Here is a 14,203-nt window from a genome sequence, read left to right on the forward strand (position 1 = left end):
AGTTAAATATCTAAGAGTTTATCGATTCATATAGAGTAAATTCTTTGTATAACTATATCTAAATTAGTAGTTTATGTATTACATAGTAATATAAGCAGTTCACTCTAAATCCTCAGCTTTGATGGCTTCAGCGACTTCCTGCTCTTCAATTACAGATTGTTCTTTAACCTTATCAGACGGTTCTTTAACTTTTTCAAAAGTTTCTTCTACTTTCTCATCAGCAATTTCATTTTTGATCTCTTGCTTATTGTGTTTATTCTTCTTCGATTTTTTGTCCTTCTTTTCTTCAACTTTTACTTCTTCCTTAATTTATTCCTCTTATTTGATAGGTTTCTCTTCTTATTTGGAAGATTTTTCGTCAACTTCTTTACTATCACATAGACTTCTTGTCATCTCTAACGCCATCCCCTTTACATCCATTCCTTCTGCAAATTAGTTTATTTCGAGCATTTTTGACTGGTACTAAGTCAAATTTTATGTATCAGATAATATCAAAATAATCTATTTCTCATATTCGGTAATTTGTAAAAGCATGGCTTCTAACTACTCGTAGAAAGATTTCTCAAAATCTTAGAGAGAAAGTTGTTATTAAGCTAACATATCTTTGCATGCATTTACTTCGATCTCTTTACTTTCTTTTTGGGTTTTAATAGATTCAATTTTTGGATCTTCAGCAAGCTTAATTATTTAGTTCTCTAATTTTTCAAGTACAACAACTTATTAAGTAAGCTTTTTCTAAGCTTTTTAAACCAAATCTTCAGATTTTTTGTTCTATTTTTGTAAATTTTTCAATTCAGAGAAAGATTGCTTGATGAATTTTTCCAACTCTTTAACGAATTCAGAAAAGTTAGCACCATTAAGCTACTCCACAGCTTCACGAGCACTAATATATTAACCTATTTAATCATTTGAAGTTACAGTATTTTTAGTTTTAGATAATTATTTTTACAAATGTTCCGACGATTTAGATAAAATGTTAATAAGTTTTGCTTATTAAGTTTATTGATTCAATGTTAATTATATCTTTATAGTAAGCTCATGTATCTAGGAAGTTAGAGACGCCATTTTACTTAGATTTGAAAAGGAAAAGAAAAATGTGTTAAATTAGTAATATATATTATTATATTTAAATTAATTATAAATACCTAGTTTTCATTTATGTATAATATATCTTTATTATATATGAGATTTTAATTATTTTTAGTATTTAAGTAATATCAATTTTTATAAAAATTGATTTTATATCTTAATAAATATATCTAATATTTTATTTCTTAAAAGTTACTTATATTCATATTATTGTAAAAATCTATATTTTCTATTTCATCAATCTATCTATTTTCCCTATTCATACTTTGTAATTTGTATTTTAACTACTCCACTATTATTACAAATTAATATCATAAGTTTATGTTATATGTCTTGTTAAATTTATCATGAAAGTATATAAATGTATATATAAAACAATTTAATATATGAGTAGAAGAAGTTATTAAAATTATAGATTTTATGAATATTTAATTCAGACTGTATATTTGATTTATGCTTGAAAATATGCAGATTTGTGATTTAAATTAAATAATCACATTGAAAAATAATAATAAATATCTTGTTAACTTCATATTTTTAATTTTTCCATAGGTTAATTTATTAGAATAGAAATACGAAAATATTCCCTTTACACTTTTCCTATAAATGGGATCAGGTACTCAGACATCATTAGAAACCCCTCAGTAGACTACCTAAATCTCTAAGTAAGCTTAATTTAGTACAAAGAAGATTGAATTTAATAATCCTGAGAAATATGACTTCGAAATAGACATTGATCGTTCAGGTACTAACTCTATTAAAATTGAAGTACCTAGAGATACTTTCAAGAATCCTACACTTATTTCACTAGGAACTGCAGATTTTGAAGTAACTGTACCTGCACCAATATAAAGAGCTATATAAAAGAGGCTGGATCATCCAATTCACGGATATACTAGATACTCAGCTGAATTGATTAAGTCAGTATAAGATTACTATTAGCGCCATCATAATATGCAACTAAACTAGGAGGATATGTTCTTTACTCCAGGAGTAGTGCCAGCTGTTGCGCTTGCACTAAGATGCGTAGTAAACCCAGGTGACGCTGTTTGCATGATGCATCCAGAATATCCACCATTCTATCATATTGTTGAAGTTGGTGGGTACAAAATGAACCTCTGTCATATGACTAAAACATCCACAGGATTTGAGTTTAATTTTTAGTAGTTTGAAGAATAGATCAAAACCTCTAAAGCTTTCTTATTTTCTTCTCCTCATAACCCAACTGGCACAGTACTTCCTAAGGCTGATATGATTAGAATAGTAGAAATTTGTTAAAAGTACAACGTTGCAATCCTATTTGATGAAATATGGTCAGACCTTGTATTTTCACCTGCTAAGCATGTTCCTTTAATGACTCTTGCTTAGAAAAATATATTTACTTTTTATGCTGCATCTAAATCATTCAATATTGCAGGCCTTCATATGTCTCTAGCATTTACAAAAGATCCCGAACTTTAAACTAAATTCCGTCTTGAGTAGGAAAAAATGCACATGACAACATCTAATGTATTTGGGTTGGTAGCTATGGAAGCTGCATATACGTAATGCGATGATTATTTAGAATAGTTTAAATTCCATATTTCAAGCAATCTGAGGATGTGTTATTCATATTTTGAGAAGAATATGCCTAATCTTTGGACATATTTACCTCCATCCACTACTGTTTTATGGATAGATTTTGGTAAATATTTTACTTCTACAATTGATGCAGAATAATGGTGCGTTGATTAAGGAGTCTATTTGTAAAGAGGCAACGATTTCTGTAAATGTCCTGATCATATCTATATGAGAATCAACTGTGGAAGCCCTAAAAAACTTCTAGCTGATGCACTTGACAAGCTATTCAAGGGATATTAAAAATTATAGTTAAAATGAGAGTGATCGTTTTGTTCTTAATATATATTATAATATTAATAATAATGCTAAATACTAAAAGATAGTAATAATTATATTTTTAGCTTTATTTACTAAATATATTACTACAGAGAATAATTACTTAATTTCCTAGAGTATCGAGTATGTCTTATCGTAATTTCTTTCATAGATAATTCTTAAAATAAATTTATGATACAATAACTAATTAAAAAACGAAAATGAGGTTTGTTACTATCAATAAATACATTAAACCATAATAATTTATGTTATTTATATATTAAAATAATTAATAAATTAGACGTTTCACTTCAAGTAAAATGTTCTTTTAGTTGGTTCCTAATATTTCAATAACAGGAGAAGTAATTTCCTGCATTTCTTTCTTTATTTTTTCTATAATAGCTTCCGCAGGTGGTATAGGAGGCGGTGGAATCTACACCTCAGTACTTATTGCTTTTGGCTCTGGCGTTCATGTGGCAATTCCACTTTCAAAACTAGTCATCTTCTCGGGATCATTTATTTTATTCTGTTATAATATATGGCAGAAGACTCCATAAGGAACTCCAAGAATTGCATGGGACTTAATTTTTCTCACTGAGAACGCTGTTGTGCTAGGTGGAATAGCTGGTGCCATGGTTAATGGTGTACTACCTCAATGGGCACTTTTAATTTGCGAGGTAATCTTCCTCATTTATCAATCGTTTACAATGATTAAAAAGGGCGTTCAGAAGCTAAAAGAGGATTTAAAGAAATTCAAACAAGAAAAATAGCACAACGAGATAAAACTTTAAGCTGAAGATAATTTACCTCTTCCTACTTCAACAAATATAAGCTAGCCACTACTTTCATCAGACGCAATATTTGAAGAGGAAGAACCGAAAGTTACAAAACTTGGCCACTTACGTCAGATTAACATTCCTAGGCTGTTTAATTTCGTGTTTTTCTATTTAGTTCAGCTTGGATTGACCATAGGCCGCTCGATTGTTCCTACTTGTAAGACTGTATATTGGGTTCTACTAACACTTAACCTAGTTGTCGCTATGCTAGCTACATTCATTAATTATTTACTTACATAACGATCTGTAGCTAAAAACTAAAAACTTCTTCTTAATGCTGACATCAATCCCCCATATGGATTTTGGAGTTTCTACGGACGGTTTGTAGGAATAAGCATCGTCGCTGGTGTAGTAGCAGCTGCTTTCGGGTTGGGAGGTGGTTTAGTTAAGAACCCGATGTTCATCTCCATGGGTGTCCCCCCTCTAGCTACACGAAATGTCAGTGGTGCCATGATCGCTTTTACTAGCCTGGCAAGCCTGATGCAGTACTGGGTGCAGGGTCAAGTCGATATTTCGTATAGCTGGGTATTCATGCTCATGCTTGTAGTAGGCTTCCCTGGAGGCTATTTCCTCAGCGATAAGATCATCAAAGTTGTGAAAAGCACCGCCGTGATCCAGCTGGCGATGGGTTGCACAATGGTCGTTTCTTGCGTCGTAATCATGGTTCAACTAGTGAAGGAGATCATCGAAATGGTGAAAACTGGCGTCGTCCCAAGTTTCCGAAACTTCTGCAATGCATGAGGAGCATTTTGGAGATTTTCAGCTGATACAACAAAAGAAGTGGGATGCAAAATTTAAGCCGATTAGCATGTTACCTAGAAGTCGCTGGCTAACATCGATACGGCCGCTTGTGCAGAAACGCATAAATTCGTCGGCTTTGTAGCAATTTAGAGATTTGCTGTATATGGTCGTTGTTTTATTTTGCTATTTGGGCTGAAAGACGGTTAGCAGAGGAAATAATTTAACGTGAACTAAAATTTTGGCACGTTTGTTGTCTAATTTTTGCAACTTAAGAATGAAAATTCCTGCATTAATTAATTATATTTAAAAATTAAAGTGGAAAATCAAATTCAAAGTGAAATTTCAGCTAGTCACTATTTCAAACACAGTCACAAAACCAGTTCGGCACCGAAGCGACGGCTCGGAATGCTTTTATCGTAGAATTTGCATTTCCGCTTTAACTGGTACTGAAATGATGCTAAAAATCACATGATAAAAAATTTCCAGGAATTGAAAGCGATAAATCTCACTCTCTGGATGCGCTACCTAGTGCGGCATTGCGTCTCAACTTATACGGGAATTATGCGAAATTGATATAAATCGTGAGGGCATACGGCAGGGAAACCTCGCGGTCACATACAAATTAATCATCTGATGAGATTGGTTCCCAGCTTTCCCTTGGTGCCAGAGCGTACACTGTCCCTTTTTTGCAGAGATAATAGCAGTACGCTTTAGCTAAGATGTAGAATTTCAGATTCTCTCTAATCGTGAAAGATCGCAGAAAGAGGGACTCCAGCTAGTATGGGGACACAGCAATGTATACATACTTAATGTAAATATTGGTGATGCTTCTAGTCTTTATCACGGTATAGATTGAGTTAGTGACTTGGAGATCACAAAGTTTAAGACTCTTCAGATTTGGCAATGTCGTTACATATAAAGTTCTAACTGCTATATCTATTAAGTGCAATACCACTAAAGAAGGAGACAAATAAAGTTCAATATAGTTATTCTTAAGTTACTCCATAAACCCTTAAATTTTTAAGACTTCTAAAAGAGGTAAATGAGATAGCAGGGTATATATATTACCCAATGACTCTTTTTAAAAACAACTAGCACCAATAATGATTTCTTTCAATATTAATAGGTTATCATTTAATTAAATATTAAAATTTATATTACACCTATATAGATTAAGAGAAATAAGTTTAGATGTAATCGGAATTTCGGTATCAATTTTATTCAATATTAAATGTTTAATATTTTTCGCATCATAAATTATTTGACAATCTGTATTACTGAGATTTAAAGTATTCAAATTTTATAGCTGGGACTATGTGTAAGATTTCACGCTTGACTGACACAGTTCCAATGAGGTAGTGGATGCTGTTAAATTCAGATTTTTAAGACTTTAATTGTAATAACTTAAGCTAACCATATTATTTTGCTTCCTATTAATGACTTACAAATAACCAATTTAAGTAAATTTGTTCTATTTCTAAATATAAATATGTTCAGGTATCATCAACTTATTTATATTATTTATAATAACTAATTTTGGATCAAATATGCACAAAGCATTAAAAATAATATCTACCTATATGCAGCTTATAAATATATATTCTAGAATGAGATATTCAAGACTACTACAATTTATCAGCTGATTTACTAAATAAGAATCGTTTCCTATATTTTCTTTATATTTTTATTCTTCCTATGATAGTTCTTACTCTTTTTATTTAATGGTCAGACGTCTAAATTGATCAGGATAAGCATATAAAAAGTTGTGTATTTTGGTATTCTCGAGCTCATAACTTTCAACAGGGCATAAAATTTCTAATTTTTCAACATGATAGTCTGTGATTGAAAGCTCAATCAATCTGTCAATATTCTCACCGATTTTTATTTCTTTAATCTCTTCAAACCTATTACCTACATTAGGACATGGATAGTGACAACATATGTTGACTTTACGAAGATTACGAAACTAATTTAAGGCTGTATAAATATTATCGTAAACAATTTATTAAATAGGATCTGAACCAAAAATAACACTTTAAACACGACTTCCCAGAATTGTAATAGAATCTATACTCATTATAGATGGAAATAACATCTAATTGATTTGAGCGAAATTTATGTCCAATTACTAGATAAAATGAGATTATCTTTCCAATCCAACTAATTGAAAACTTTCTACTTTATCTTTAACAATAATTACACCGTTAAAACTGCTCTAAAACAATAAAATTGGCGTATATAATATTTAATATTTTTCTTATATTTCAATTGTTTTAAAGTTTTGAAAGTATATCAGAAACGGTTCATTACTTATTATACTAATATTTTCTGCTTTTTAAAAATAGATATCTTCGGTTGATTAAATAAATGTATAATTTATAATTTCACCTAGATGTAATATAGCTCCATGACACATATTTGATAATACTCGATTTGAGTTTTCCTATGAGGAGTCATCACACCTAATAAAGTTACAGTAGTTTAAAAAGTTGTCCGGAAATTTAGATAACTAAGAATTGGATAAAGTAATAGATACTGGTTGAATAGGATACTGAGTGAATACCTTGCCGTCATTAATACAGAAGTTCTAATTAAAAATAAGAGTAATGCCATTAATCAGCAGTGTTTAGATACTTAAGGCTTTAGTTATGGCTATTTAAGCTACATTATTAATTTCGCAGATAGCTGCGTTGGTTAAGCCTAGGTCAACTTAGCTTTTGTTTTGAATTACTAGAACTTTGAAACAACGTAATAAAGCTTGGCCAAAAAAACATAATCTTTAATAAATATTACAGTTTAAAAATATTATAGGTAAAGATTGTGGCAAGATAGTAGAATAATCAATTAGGCAATGATCATTATCTACAATCTAGATAGCCCTAAACTCCCTAAGATCTAAGCTTTCTTTTAACATCTAATTATTGAATTATACCTAACAAGGATTCAGGATAATTATTTCCTTCTCAACTTTACTCAACTAGACAGTCTTTCCGCAATAATCTACAACGCTACTATCATAATCTATATTCATTTTAAAATTGCTTATTAGTAATAATTTACACCATTTAGTATATAATGCTCAGCTTCTGATATAAGATAAATAAACAAAATTAGCAAACTCAATTGACTATTTTACTTGACATATTTTCGAAATATTTAATTAGCATTATTATACAGTATAATTAATTATTTATAAAATAAATTCGACGGGAAACGCATTCGGCGTAGCTAGTTGCTCCCAAACTGCACCAGAGGTATTTTGCACTTTTTAGCTGAAATAGTCCCAAAACTCCATTTTCATCACACCGTCCAGATCCCTATAGCGACATCCCAGATTTGTCTTGGTAAAGTCCTGGGCGGCTTGCGCGCCAGCAGTGTCATTTTGGTCGTTTATAAGGGTATGATTTGTTTTGTGTGCTAATCGGTTGTTTGGGTCATTTGAAGACTTTCATATTTTTGATGTTCTTATAGTCAGTATAGTTCTAAATGCTTATATCACTTTAAGGACTTTTAGTCATAAAAGCCCGTTAAAGGCTTTAAGTAGAGCTGTTCTACCCTCATCTTTGCAGCTTTAGATGGTATAGCGCAATTTAGTTACAAAAAATGAACTGGACATGTTGAATGGAGTTATAGGGATGCAAGTAGCGGATGGGTGTTTGATAGTTGTACATCACAGTCAGAGGAGGTAGTTGTGTTTTCGCTTCTTTGAGAATAAGCTTTTGTGGGCGTAATTTATATGTTTAATATTATTTAATAATAGGCATTTAATAGTATACAATTGGGTAAATTCAATTAAAATATATATATTATATATTATACCGTATAAGATAAAATACTTGAAAATCAATAAATAGTTTCCTATAAAGAGAAGCAGCGTTTAGCTTCAACATAAGTTTTTATTATTTGTGGATAGTGAATATTTCAATTAAGTTTTTTAACTCCATAACTGATCTGCCTCTCTTACCAGTTTCACCAAACTTAACTGAAACTACAGTGATATTTTTACTGGCCAGTAACGTTATAGTTAGGGCGTAGTCGTGCTTAGAGCCAAAAGTAGGATCCCTATCAACAACAAGATAGGCTGAAGTTCTAACCGTTATTAGAATTTTGTTTGAAAATGCGCTGCTCCGCGCTACGATAGGTGTTAGAAGCTTGCGATCTACTGTACCGTAAATATCCCCGGTCCTGCTCTGATGAGTCGCGGGGCTCGCTATCCACCTGAGCTCGTAGTTCCTGCTGGGTTGGGTGGTCGCCTGCATTGTTGGCTGCAGGATGCTTTGCCTGGAGTGAAATTTTAGTTACTGGAGGGGTGTATACGGAGAACTTGTTGATGAACTATAGCGAAGCCTCTGCTAGGTCAGGTGGAAGGTGGCGGACCTCCGTACTCTGCTAGCTTGCTTCGTTCCGCAGAAGCGCACAATTTTCGATGCTGATAGCAGGCAGCGCATGGGCACACCCTTATAGGCACTGTCGGGCCCACCGCGACGCCGAATCTGGCTGCATCTGCCGTCTGTTTCGGGTAAAACTAAATTTGGAGTGTGGACGAAACCTCCCGCAATAGGGACATAATAGCTATTCTCGAGAGTTTTTTTGTAAAATATATTCAACCCGATATGCGGATGCATACCCCCCATAGCAAAATAATCCCGCTCCCAGGTTTTGTTTTGGCGCTACAACTGAGATTTGGTATAATTTAGAATGCAAATATAAAGATTGTAGACGGTAAATTAGGCTGCCACAAATACTATATAAGGCCGCGCAGTAGCTATTCCCACTCCACAAAAAATGACGGAAACTGAACCCAACATGACCAAGATAGCGCAGCTAGCGAAGAGCTGCACCGACAAAATCAGTGAGCAAGGGGTCCAGGCGTAGATGCTGGAGATCATGTCCAAGCAGTCGCAGCAGCAGTCCAAGGCCTTCTCCAAGCTGCACAAGAGGATCCCCAAGGACTCCAAGTTCAACGTGTACTACGAGGCCAAGTACCACCTGGAGTCAACCACATACCAGCAGATCCACAAGTTCGACAAGCCGTTCCAGCACCACATCAAGCAGGTCCAGCTGCTCCTGAAGGCCAACAGCAAGGTCTACGGCAAGGTTCTCAAGACGAGCCAGGCATCGCTGAAGAAGTTTACCAGCGCGAAGGGTGCCCTCGCAAAGACGCAACAGGCGGTGAGGGACACGCAGAACCTCTACAATCTGGAGCCCAGCCAGAAAGTGGAGGAGCTGCTGAAGAAGCTGCAGGACAAGGAGAAGCAGCAAATTACGGTCGTTAACGGTCTCAGCAAGCAGAGCAATGTGGACTCCAACACGTGCGAAAACACAGGCATAGACTACCTGAACAAGCTCCAGACGGCCTACGGCAACATCCTGAAGCAGGAGAAGCAGTTCTACTCGCTCATCTCGGACATCAGCGAGATCCAGGCCTTCTTCGAGAAGCTGAAGTAGCTAAACTCCTACGCGCAGACGTTCGACGTGGAGGACCTGAGCACGAAGTACCTATTTGATACGCTCAAACTCTCCCCAAACATGGCCAAGAAGTAGCTGGTGCAGCCCGAGCCGGTGGCGGCGCCGATCCTGCCAAACTTCGCAGATACGCAGAGGCTGAAGCTGGCGGACGAGAAGCAGAGGCTCGCTGAGGAGGAGGCCTTCAAGGAGGCCGAGCGGCTGCGACTGGAGGAGGAAGACCTCAAACGGTAACAGGAGGAGCAACAGCTCGCTGCTGAGGCAAAGGCGTAGGAGGACAAGGCCCCGATCCAGCTTTAAGAGCAAGAGCAGGAGACGTACGAGCAACCCGAGACGGAGGAGATGCAGGCTGAACCCGTTGCCTCCCACGACGGTTACGAGCAGCAGTACCAGGAGGAGCCACAGCACGCCCCCGAGACGTACGAGATCCACGATAACGTGGACGCCGACTACCAGGTCCTTTGAGTGAATCCCTCCATCACTTCGCCGCGGTGACGATCTGCACCAGCCACCTCGCAATATCAAGTTTGTCCATCACCCCGCTGTGGTGCTCGCCACCAAGTCGGTCCAGGAGCATGATCTCGTTGCTACTGCTCTGGAAGCCGACCGCTCCGCCGATCTGGTTCACTGCGATGAAGTCCAGGTTTTTGCGGCGCAGCTTGTCCTCCCCGTAGGCGCGGAGGTTCTCGGTCTCTGCCGCGAAGCCGCACAACACCTGGTGCGTCTTAGCGGCCCCCATCTCGGCCAGGATGTCTCGCGTCCTGCGCATCTCTGCAGCCTCCTCCGTCTTCTTTAGCTTCCTGTCGCTGCGCACCGGGGAGAAGTCGCTCACGGCCGCTGCCATGAACACGAAGTCCGCCACCGGGAAGTCCGCCATCAGCGCGGCATGCATGTCCGCCGCTGAGCGCGTTTTCGTCCACACGCCGCCGAAGCCTGGGTAGCTCTCGGCGGCCACCAGGTGCACGCGTGCGCCCAGCATCTCGCAGGCACGCGCGATATCGCGACCCATCTTCCCCGAGGAGTTGTTGCTCAGGAAGCGGAAGGGATCGAAGTCCTCCAAAGTCGGGCCGGCGCTAACGACTACAGTCTTCCCTGCAAGAGAGGTGCCCCCGAGGAGCAGCGCCGCGACTCGGTCCACGATTAGCTGCACTGGCGCCAGCTTGCCATCTCCTACATCTCCGCAGGCAAGCATGCCTGTCTAGCTCGCAACTACGACGGCGCCCCTCCCGCGAAGGATGGACAGGTTTTGCTAGGTGGCGGGGTGTTCAAGCATGTTTGTGTTCATAGCGGGGCAGACCACCAGCTGCGCTCTGGTAGCGAGTGCAGTTGTGCTTAAAAAGTCGTCGCAGAGGCCGTGGGCGAGCTTCGCGATGACATTGGCGGTGGCTGGGGCGATGAGGAGCAGATCCGCGGCCTTGGCGAGTGCCACATGCTCCACATTCATCTCCACGCCGATGTCAAACTGCTGGGTGATGACCCTGTTGCGGGTGAGCGTCTGCAGGGTCAACGGCGTGATGAATTCCTGCGCTGCGGCCGTAAGAACCGCATGCGTGGTGACCCCAAGCTTCTGCAGAGAAGATGCGATATCGGCAGCCTTGTACGCCGCGATGGATCCCGTGACTCCCAGGAGCACCGTCTTGCCTGCCAGCACGGAGTGGCAAGGAGAGAAGTCCATTTGAAGCGGAGTGCGGAAGGACAACTCACTCATGCAAGCCCGCTCGCAGCAGCGCATAACGTATCTCCTCAGGGGAGTAGCATGCACTGCATGACGCCTGGGGGGTGTCGTCCCGGAAGCTGTCCCCGCCAGCTCCGAGCTCGCAGGCGATGCAGTGGGACAGAGTGGCCTGGCGGGGCGGCCTGGCGGTAGCATTGGCGAAACGTACCTTCCGGAGTACGGCCAGGCCGCACAAGAGCTGTGAGGACCGATTCGGGGGCATTCGGAGCGGAGTCGGCTTATTATGTACTGAGTAGCGCTAGACCAAAAATGCCTCACAAGTACGCCGAGAAGCCGCAGCTGCAGAACTTCCTAGGGCATCGTGTACACCTCTCGCTGCACGGGGGCGGCTGGATCGATGGAGAGCTGCAGGATGTGGACCCCTTCCTCAACGCCACAATGCACGACTGCACGAACGATAAGGGGAAGCGCATGCCCAGCGCGGTGGTGCGAGGCAACGCCATCACGAGCGTCTCGTGTGACTGAATTCCTCACTTCGCCCGCACGGGCATATTATGCTGCACGAAAAGGTACAGGCCCAGGAACACAGCTGCGAACCCAAGTGCCAGGGAACCGAAGAGGGCGTAGGGAACCGCCGCCGCCTCGTCCTCGTTCACCACAAATTCGCACAGCAGGTTCCTGAGTGAGTTGCGCGACATCTCCTGACAGCTATAGTACGTGACCCCGTTCTGCGCCGCGTAGTCCTCCACTGCCTCGCGGCTCACAAACCTGGCGCCCTTGCGCGGGGAGATGTCCAGCACGGCAGCCGTACGCTGGACCCCGGATAGTCTTACAATCTCCTGGTGCGCCAGGTTCCACGAGTCCTGGTACTGGCCACTGAACACGATCAGCGCACACTCCGCTTCAGGGCCAGCCAGGACGAAGCCGAGGTCCCCGTCATCTGTCGGGATCGTGAGGACGCCATCGGAAAAAAACCTGGTAACCTGCACCTCCAGTTGTGGGGAGGTCGGCCGAAGCTCGAGCCGGATGGTCTTGTACAGCAAGCTCATTTGGAGTGGCCGATCTAGGAAGGGCAACAACGGGAACTTTATCCCGCGTGTTGTCTTCTCGGCTCATGAAGCACAAGTGGCCGTCTGACCCTGCTGGAATGGCTGCATCAGGACCCCTCACTCCTGCGTCATGACTATGTTTTCTGGCTAACCGTATCAAAGCTGGCTAGGTTCCCTAGCGGAGGAATGCGTCAGCCCTAGCAGTGCTCCTTCGAAAATAGCATGCGAGCACCTTCGCTGCTAGCACGCCGAGTAACTCCCAGTCCGGGTACGGCAAACTGGCCGTGGAAGGTCACGGGCACGGGTCCACCTGGGCGTATGGTGGAACAGGCGCAAGAGGATGCAAAAAAATTGGCTATCGGTACACAATTGGTTGCTTTGATTTTGGACTACCCCTAGTCTTATCATGAAATTGGTCTCGATGGGAACTGCATACCTGTCGAACCGCCTGACGGAGAATTATAATTTAGCAGCATGCGGGACTAGCTATCCCAGGATATCTTTCACCTATTGTCTAGCGAGCCGCTGGGCTCATACTGCTCTGCCGAGGCAGCACTAAGCTGGCAGGGTCCCTGCAGCTATACCCGCAATAACCACCAGGAAACATGATGCTTACTAAACGAGTGTGAGTGATACTAGGTCAACGCAAGGCAGCCTTCGCAGCAACGCCGCATTACACATTCTACCTCACCACCGACACCCCAGCAAGCCGAGCTCCAGCTGGTCGATGCCCCGGCATCCCACCTTTACCGCGTCCCAGTCCACAGGTCCAGACTGCCATGCCTCCGCTACGGGTACTCCTGTTAGCCACTGGCCGTTCATTGCAGTCCATATGGATGACGCCATAGAAAAGCGGTCCAGAGTTCTGGCCTCGTCTACAGAATTCACCTGGCGCTGCCCCATAAACCCAACTGCGAACTGGGGAAGCAGGGATGGGAGGAAGGGTCCAAGGGGCTGAGCCTTCCCAAAATCGATTATCCGCACTTCCCCACAACCGTTCACCATGACGTTATCTGGCTTCAGGTCAGCGTGGCAGATACCCGCCTCGTGCAGTTACCCTAGTGCGGATAGCGCGTTTTTGGTTAGGATACCGAAGTCAAGCCGCCAGTCCCCGAGATTCCAGAGAGTTCGGTAGTCATTGAGGAGCTCCAACTCGAGCCCCTTGACCATACCATGCCCACAGATATCGAACAGTCTCGGCACGACAGGACACCCAGCCAGACGGCGGTATACCTACAATTCCGCTCTAAATTACTCTGCGAATCGCACTTAGGCCCGCGCGTTAGCTGGACGCGGGATCTTTCGAACGCGGCCTGGTCCTGCATGAAGAACTACTGCAGTACCACCATTTGAGACCACTGACGGCGTCAGTCCATCAAGAGCAAATTCGCGATAATTGTTGGTCGATACCGTGGCATACGTTTCGGTAAGGAACCCTGTGCAAAAGGACCGTCGGATCGACATTTTGGAGT

At 41.3% G+C, this 14,203-nt stretch overlaps 11 protein-coding genes across 11 annotated transcripts; 4 read left to right on the top strand and 7 right to left on the bottom strand. All coding sequences in view use genetic code 6, as the record gives it.

The window, feature by feature from the left end:
• Positions 1–99: 99 nt before the first annotated feature.
• Positions 100–1,065, bottom strand: SS50377_22681 (uncharacterized protein; the record flags this gene model as incomplete). Its single annotated transcript, XM_067906565.1, has 1 exon — positions 100–1,065. The coding sequence occupies one exon, from the start codon at positions 1,063–1,065 to the stop codon at positions 100–102; it is 966 nt and encodes a 321-aa protein (XP_067765833.1).
• Positions 1,066–1,695: 630 nt separating this feature from the next.
• SS50377_22682 (Selenocystathionine beta-lyase / Cystathionine beta-lyase) lies at positions 1,696–2,967 on the top strand (the record flags this gene model as incomplete). The annotated part of the gene is made up of 1 exon (XM_067906566.1): positions 1,696–2,967. One exon carries the CDS (start codon positions 1,696–1,698, stop codon positions 2,965–2,967), a length of 1,272 nt encoding a protein of 423 aa, XP_067765834.1.
• A 317-nt stretch (positions 2,968–3,284) lies between these two features.
• SS50377_22683 (Sulfite exporter TauE-SafE) lies at positions 3,285–4,541 on the top strand (the record flags this gene model as incomplete). The annotated part of the gene is made up of 1 exon (XM_067906567.1): positions 3,285–4,541. The coding sequence occupies one exon, from the start codon at positions 3,285–3,287 to the stop codon at positions 4,539–4,541; it is 1,257 nt and encodes a 418-aa protein (XP_067765835.1).
• Positions 4,542–5,046: 505 nt separating this feature from the next.
• On the bottom strand, positions 5,047–7,572 carry SS50377_22684 (uncharacterized protein; the record flags this gene model as incomplete). The annotated part of the gene is made up of 1 exon (XM_067906568.1): positions 5,047–7,572. One exon carries the CDS (start codon positions 7,570–7,572, stop codon positions 5,047–5,049), a length of 2,526 nt encoding a protein of 841 aa, XP_067765836.1.
• A 757-nt stretch (positions 7,573–8,329) lies between these two features.
• Positions 8,330–8,800, bottom strand: SS50377_22685 (uncharacterized protein; the record flags this gene model as incomplete). The annotated part of the gene is made up of 1 exon (XM_067906569.1): positions 8,330–8,800. One exon carries the CDS (start codon positions 8,798–8,800, stop codon positions 8,330–8,332), a length of 471 nt encoding a protein of 156 aa, XP_067765837.1.
• A 526-nt stretch (positions 8,801–9,326) lies between these two features.
• SS50377_22686 (uncharacterized protein) lies at positions 9,327–10,472 on the top strand (the record flags this gene model as incomplete). Its single annotated transcript, XM_067906570.1, has 1 exon — positions 9,327–10,472. The coding sequence occupies one exon, from the start codon at positions 9,327–9,329 to the stop codon at positions 10,470–10,472; it is 1,146 nt and encodes a 381-aa protein (XP_067765838.1).
• Positions 10,473–10,485: 13 nt separating this feature from the next.
• Positions 10,486–11,682, bottom strand: SS50377_22687 (Bifunctional phosphopantothenoylcysteine decarboxylase-phosphopantothenate synthase; the record flags this gene model as incomplete). Its single annotated transcript, XM_067906571.1, has 1 exon — positions 10,486–11,682. One exon carries the CDS (start codon positions 11,680–11,682, stop codon positions 10,486–10,488), a length of 1,197 nt encoding a protein of 398 aa, XP_067765839.1.
• A 25-nt stretch (positions 11,683–11,707) lies between these two features.
• Positions 11,708–11,944, bottom strand: SS50377_22688 (uncharacterized protein; the record flags this gene model as incomplete). Its single annotated transcript, XM_067906572.1, has 1 exon — positions 11,708–11,944. The coding sequence occupies one exon, from the start codon at positions 11,942–11,944 to the stop codon at positions 11,708–11,710; it is 237 nt and encodes a 78-aa protein (XP_067765840.1).
• Positions 11,945–11,991: 47 nt separating this feature from the next.
• Positions 11,992–12,207, top strand: SS50377_22689 (LSM domain-containing protein; the record flags this gene model as incomplete). Its single annotated transcript, XM_067906573.1, has 1 exon — positions 11,992–12,207. One exon carries the CDS (start codon positions 11,992–11,994, stop codon positions 12,205–12,207), a length of 216 nt encoding a protein of 71 aa, XP_067765841.1.
• Positions 12,208–12,212: 5 nt separating this feature from the next.
• Positions 12,213–12,731, bottom strand: SS50377_22690 (uncharacterized protein; the record flags this gene model as incomplete). Its single annotated transcript, XM_067906574.1, has 1 exon — positions 12,213–12,731. The coding sequence occupies one exon, from the start codon at positions 12,729–12,731 to the stop codon at positions 12,213–12,215; it is 519 nt and encodes a 172-aa protein (XP_067765842.1).
• A 687-nt stretch (positions 12,732–13,418) lies between these two features.
• Positions 13,419–14,195, bottom strand: SS50377_22691 (Kinase; the record flags this gene model as incomplete). Its single annotated transcript, XM_067906575.1, has 1 exon — positions 13,419–14,195. One exon carries the CDS (start codon positions 14,193–14,195, stop codon positions 13,419–13,421), a length of 777 nt encoding a protein of 258 aa, XP_067765843.1.
• Positions 14,196–14,203: the final 8 nt, after the last annotated feature.

The sequence above is a fragment of the Spironucleus salmonicida genome, chromosome 3 (genome assembly GCF_000497125.1).
Source record: "Spironucleus salmonicida strain ATCC 50377 chromosome 3, whole genome shotgun sequence".
NCBI classification, from domain to species: domain Eukaryota; phylum Fornicata; order Diplomonadida; family Hexamitidae; genus Spironucleus; species Spironucleus salmonicida.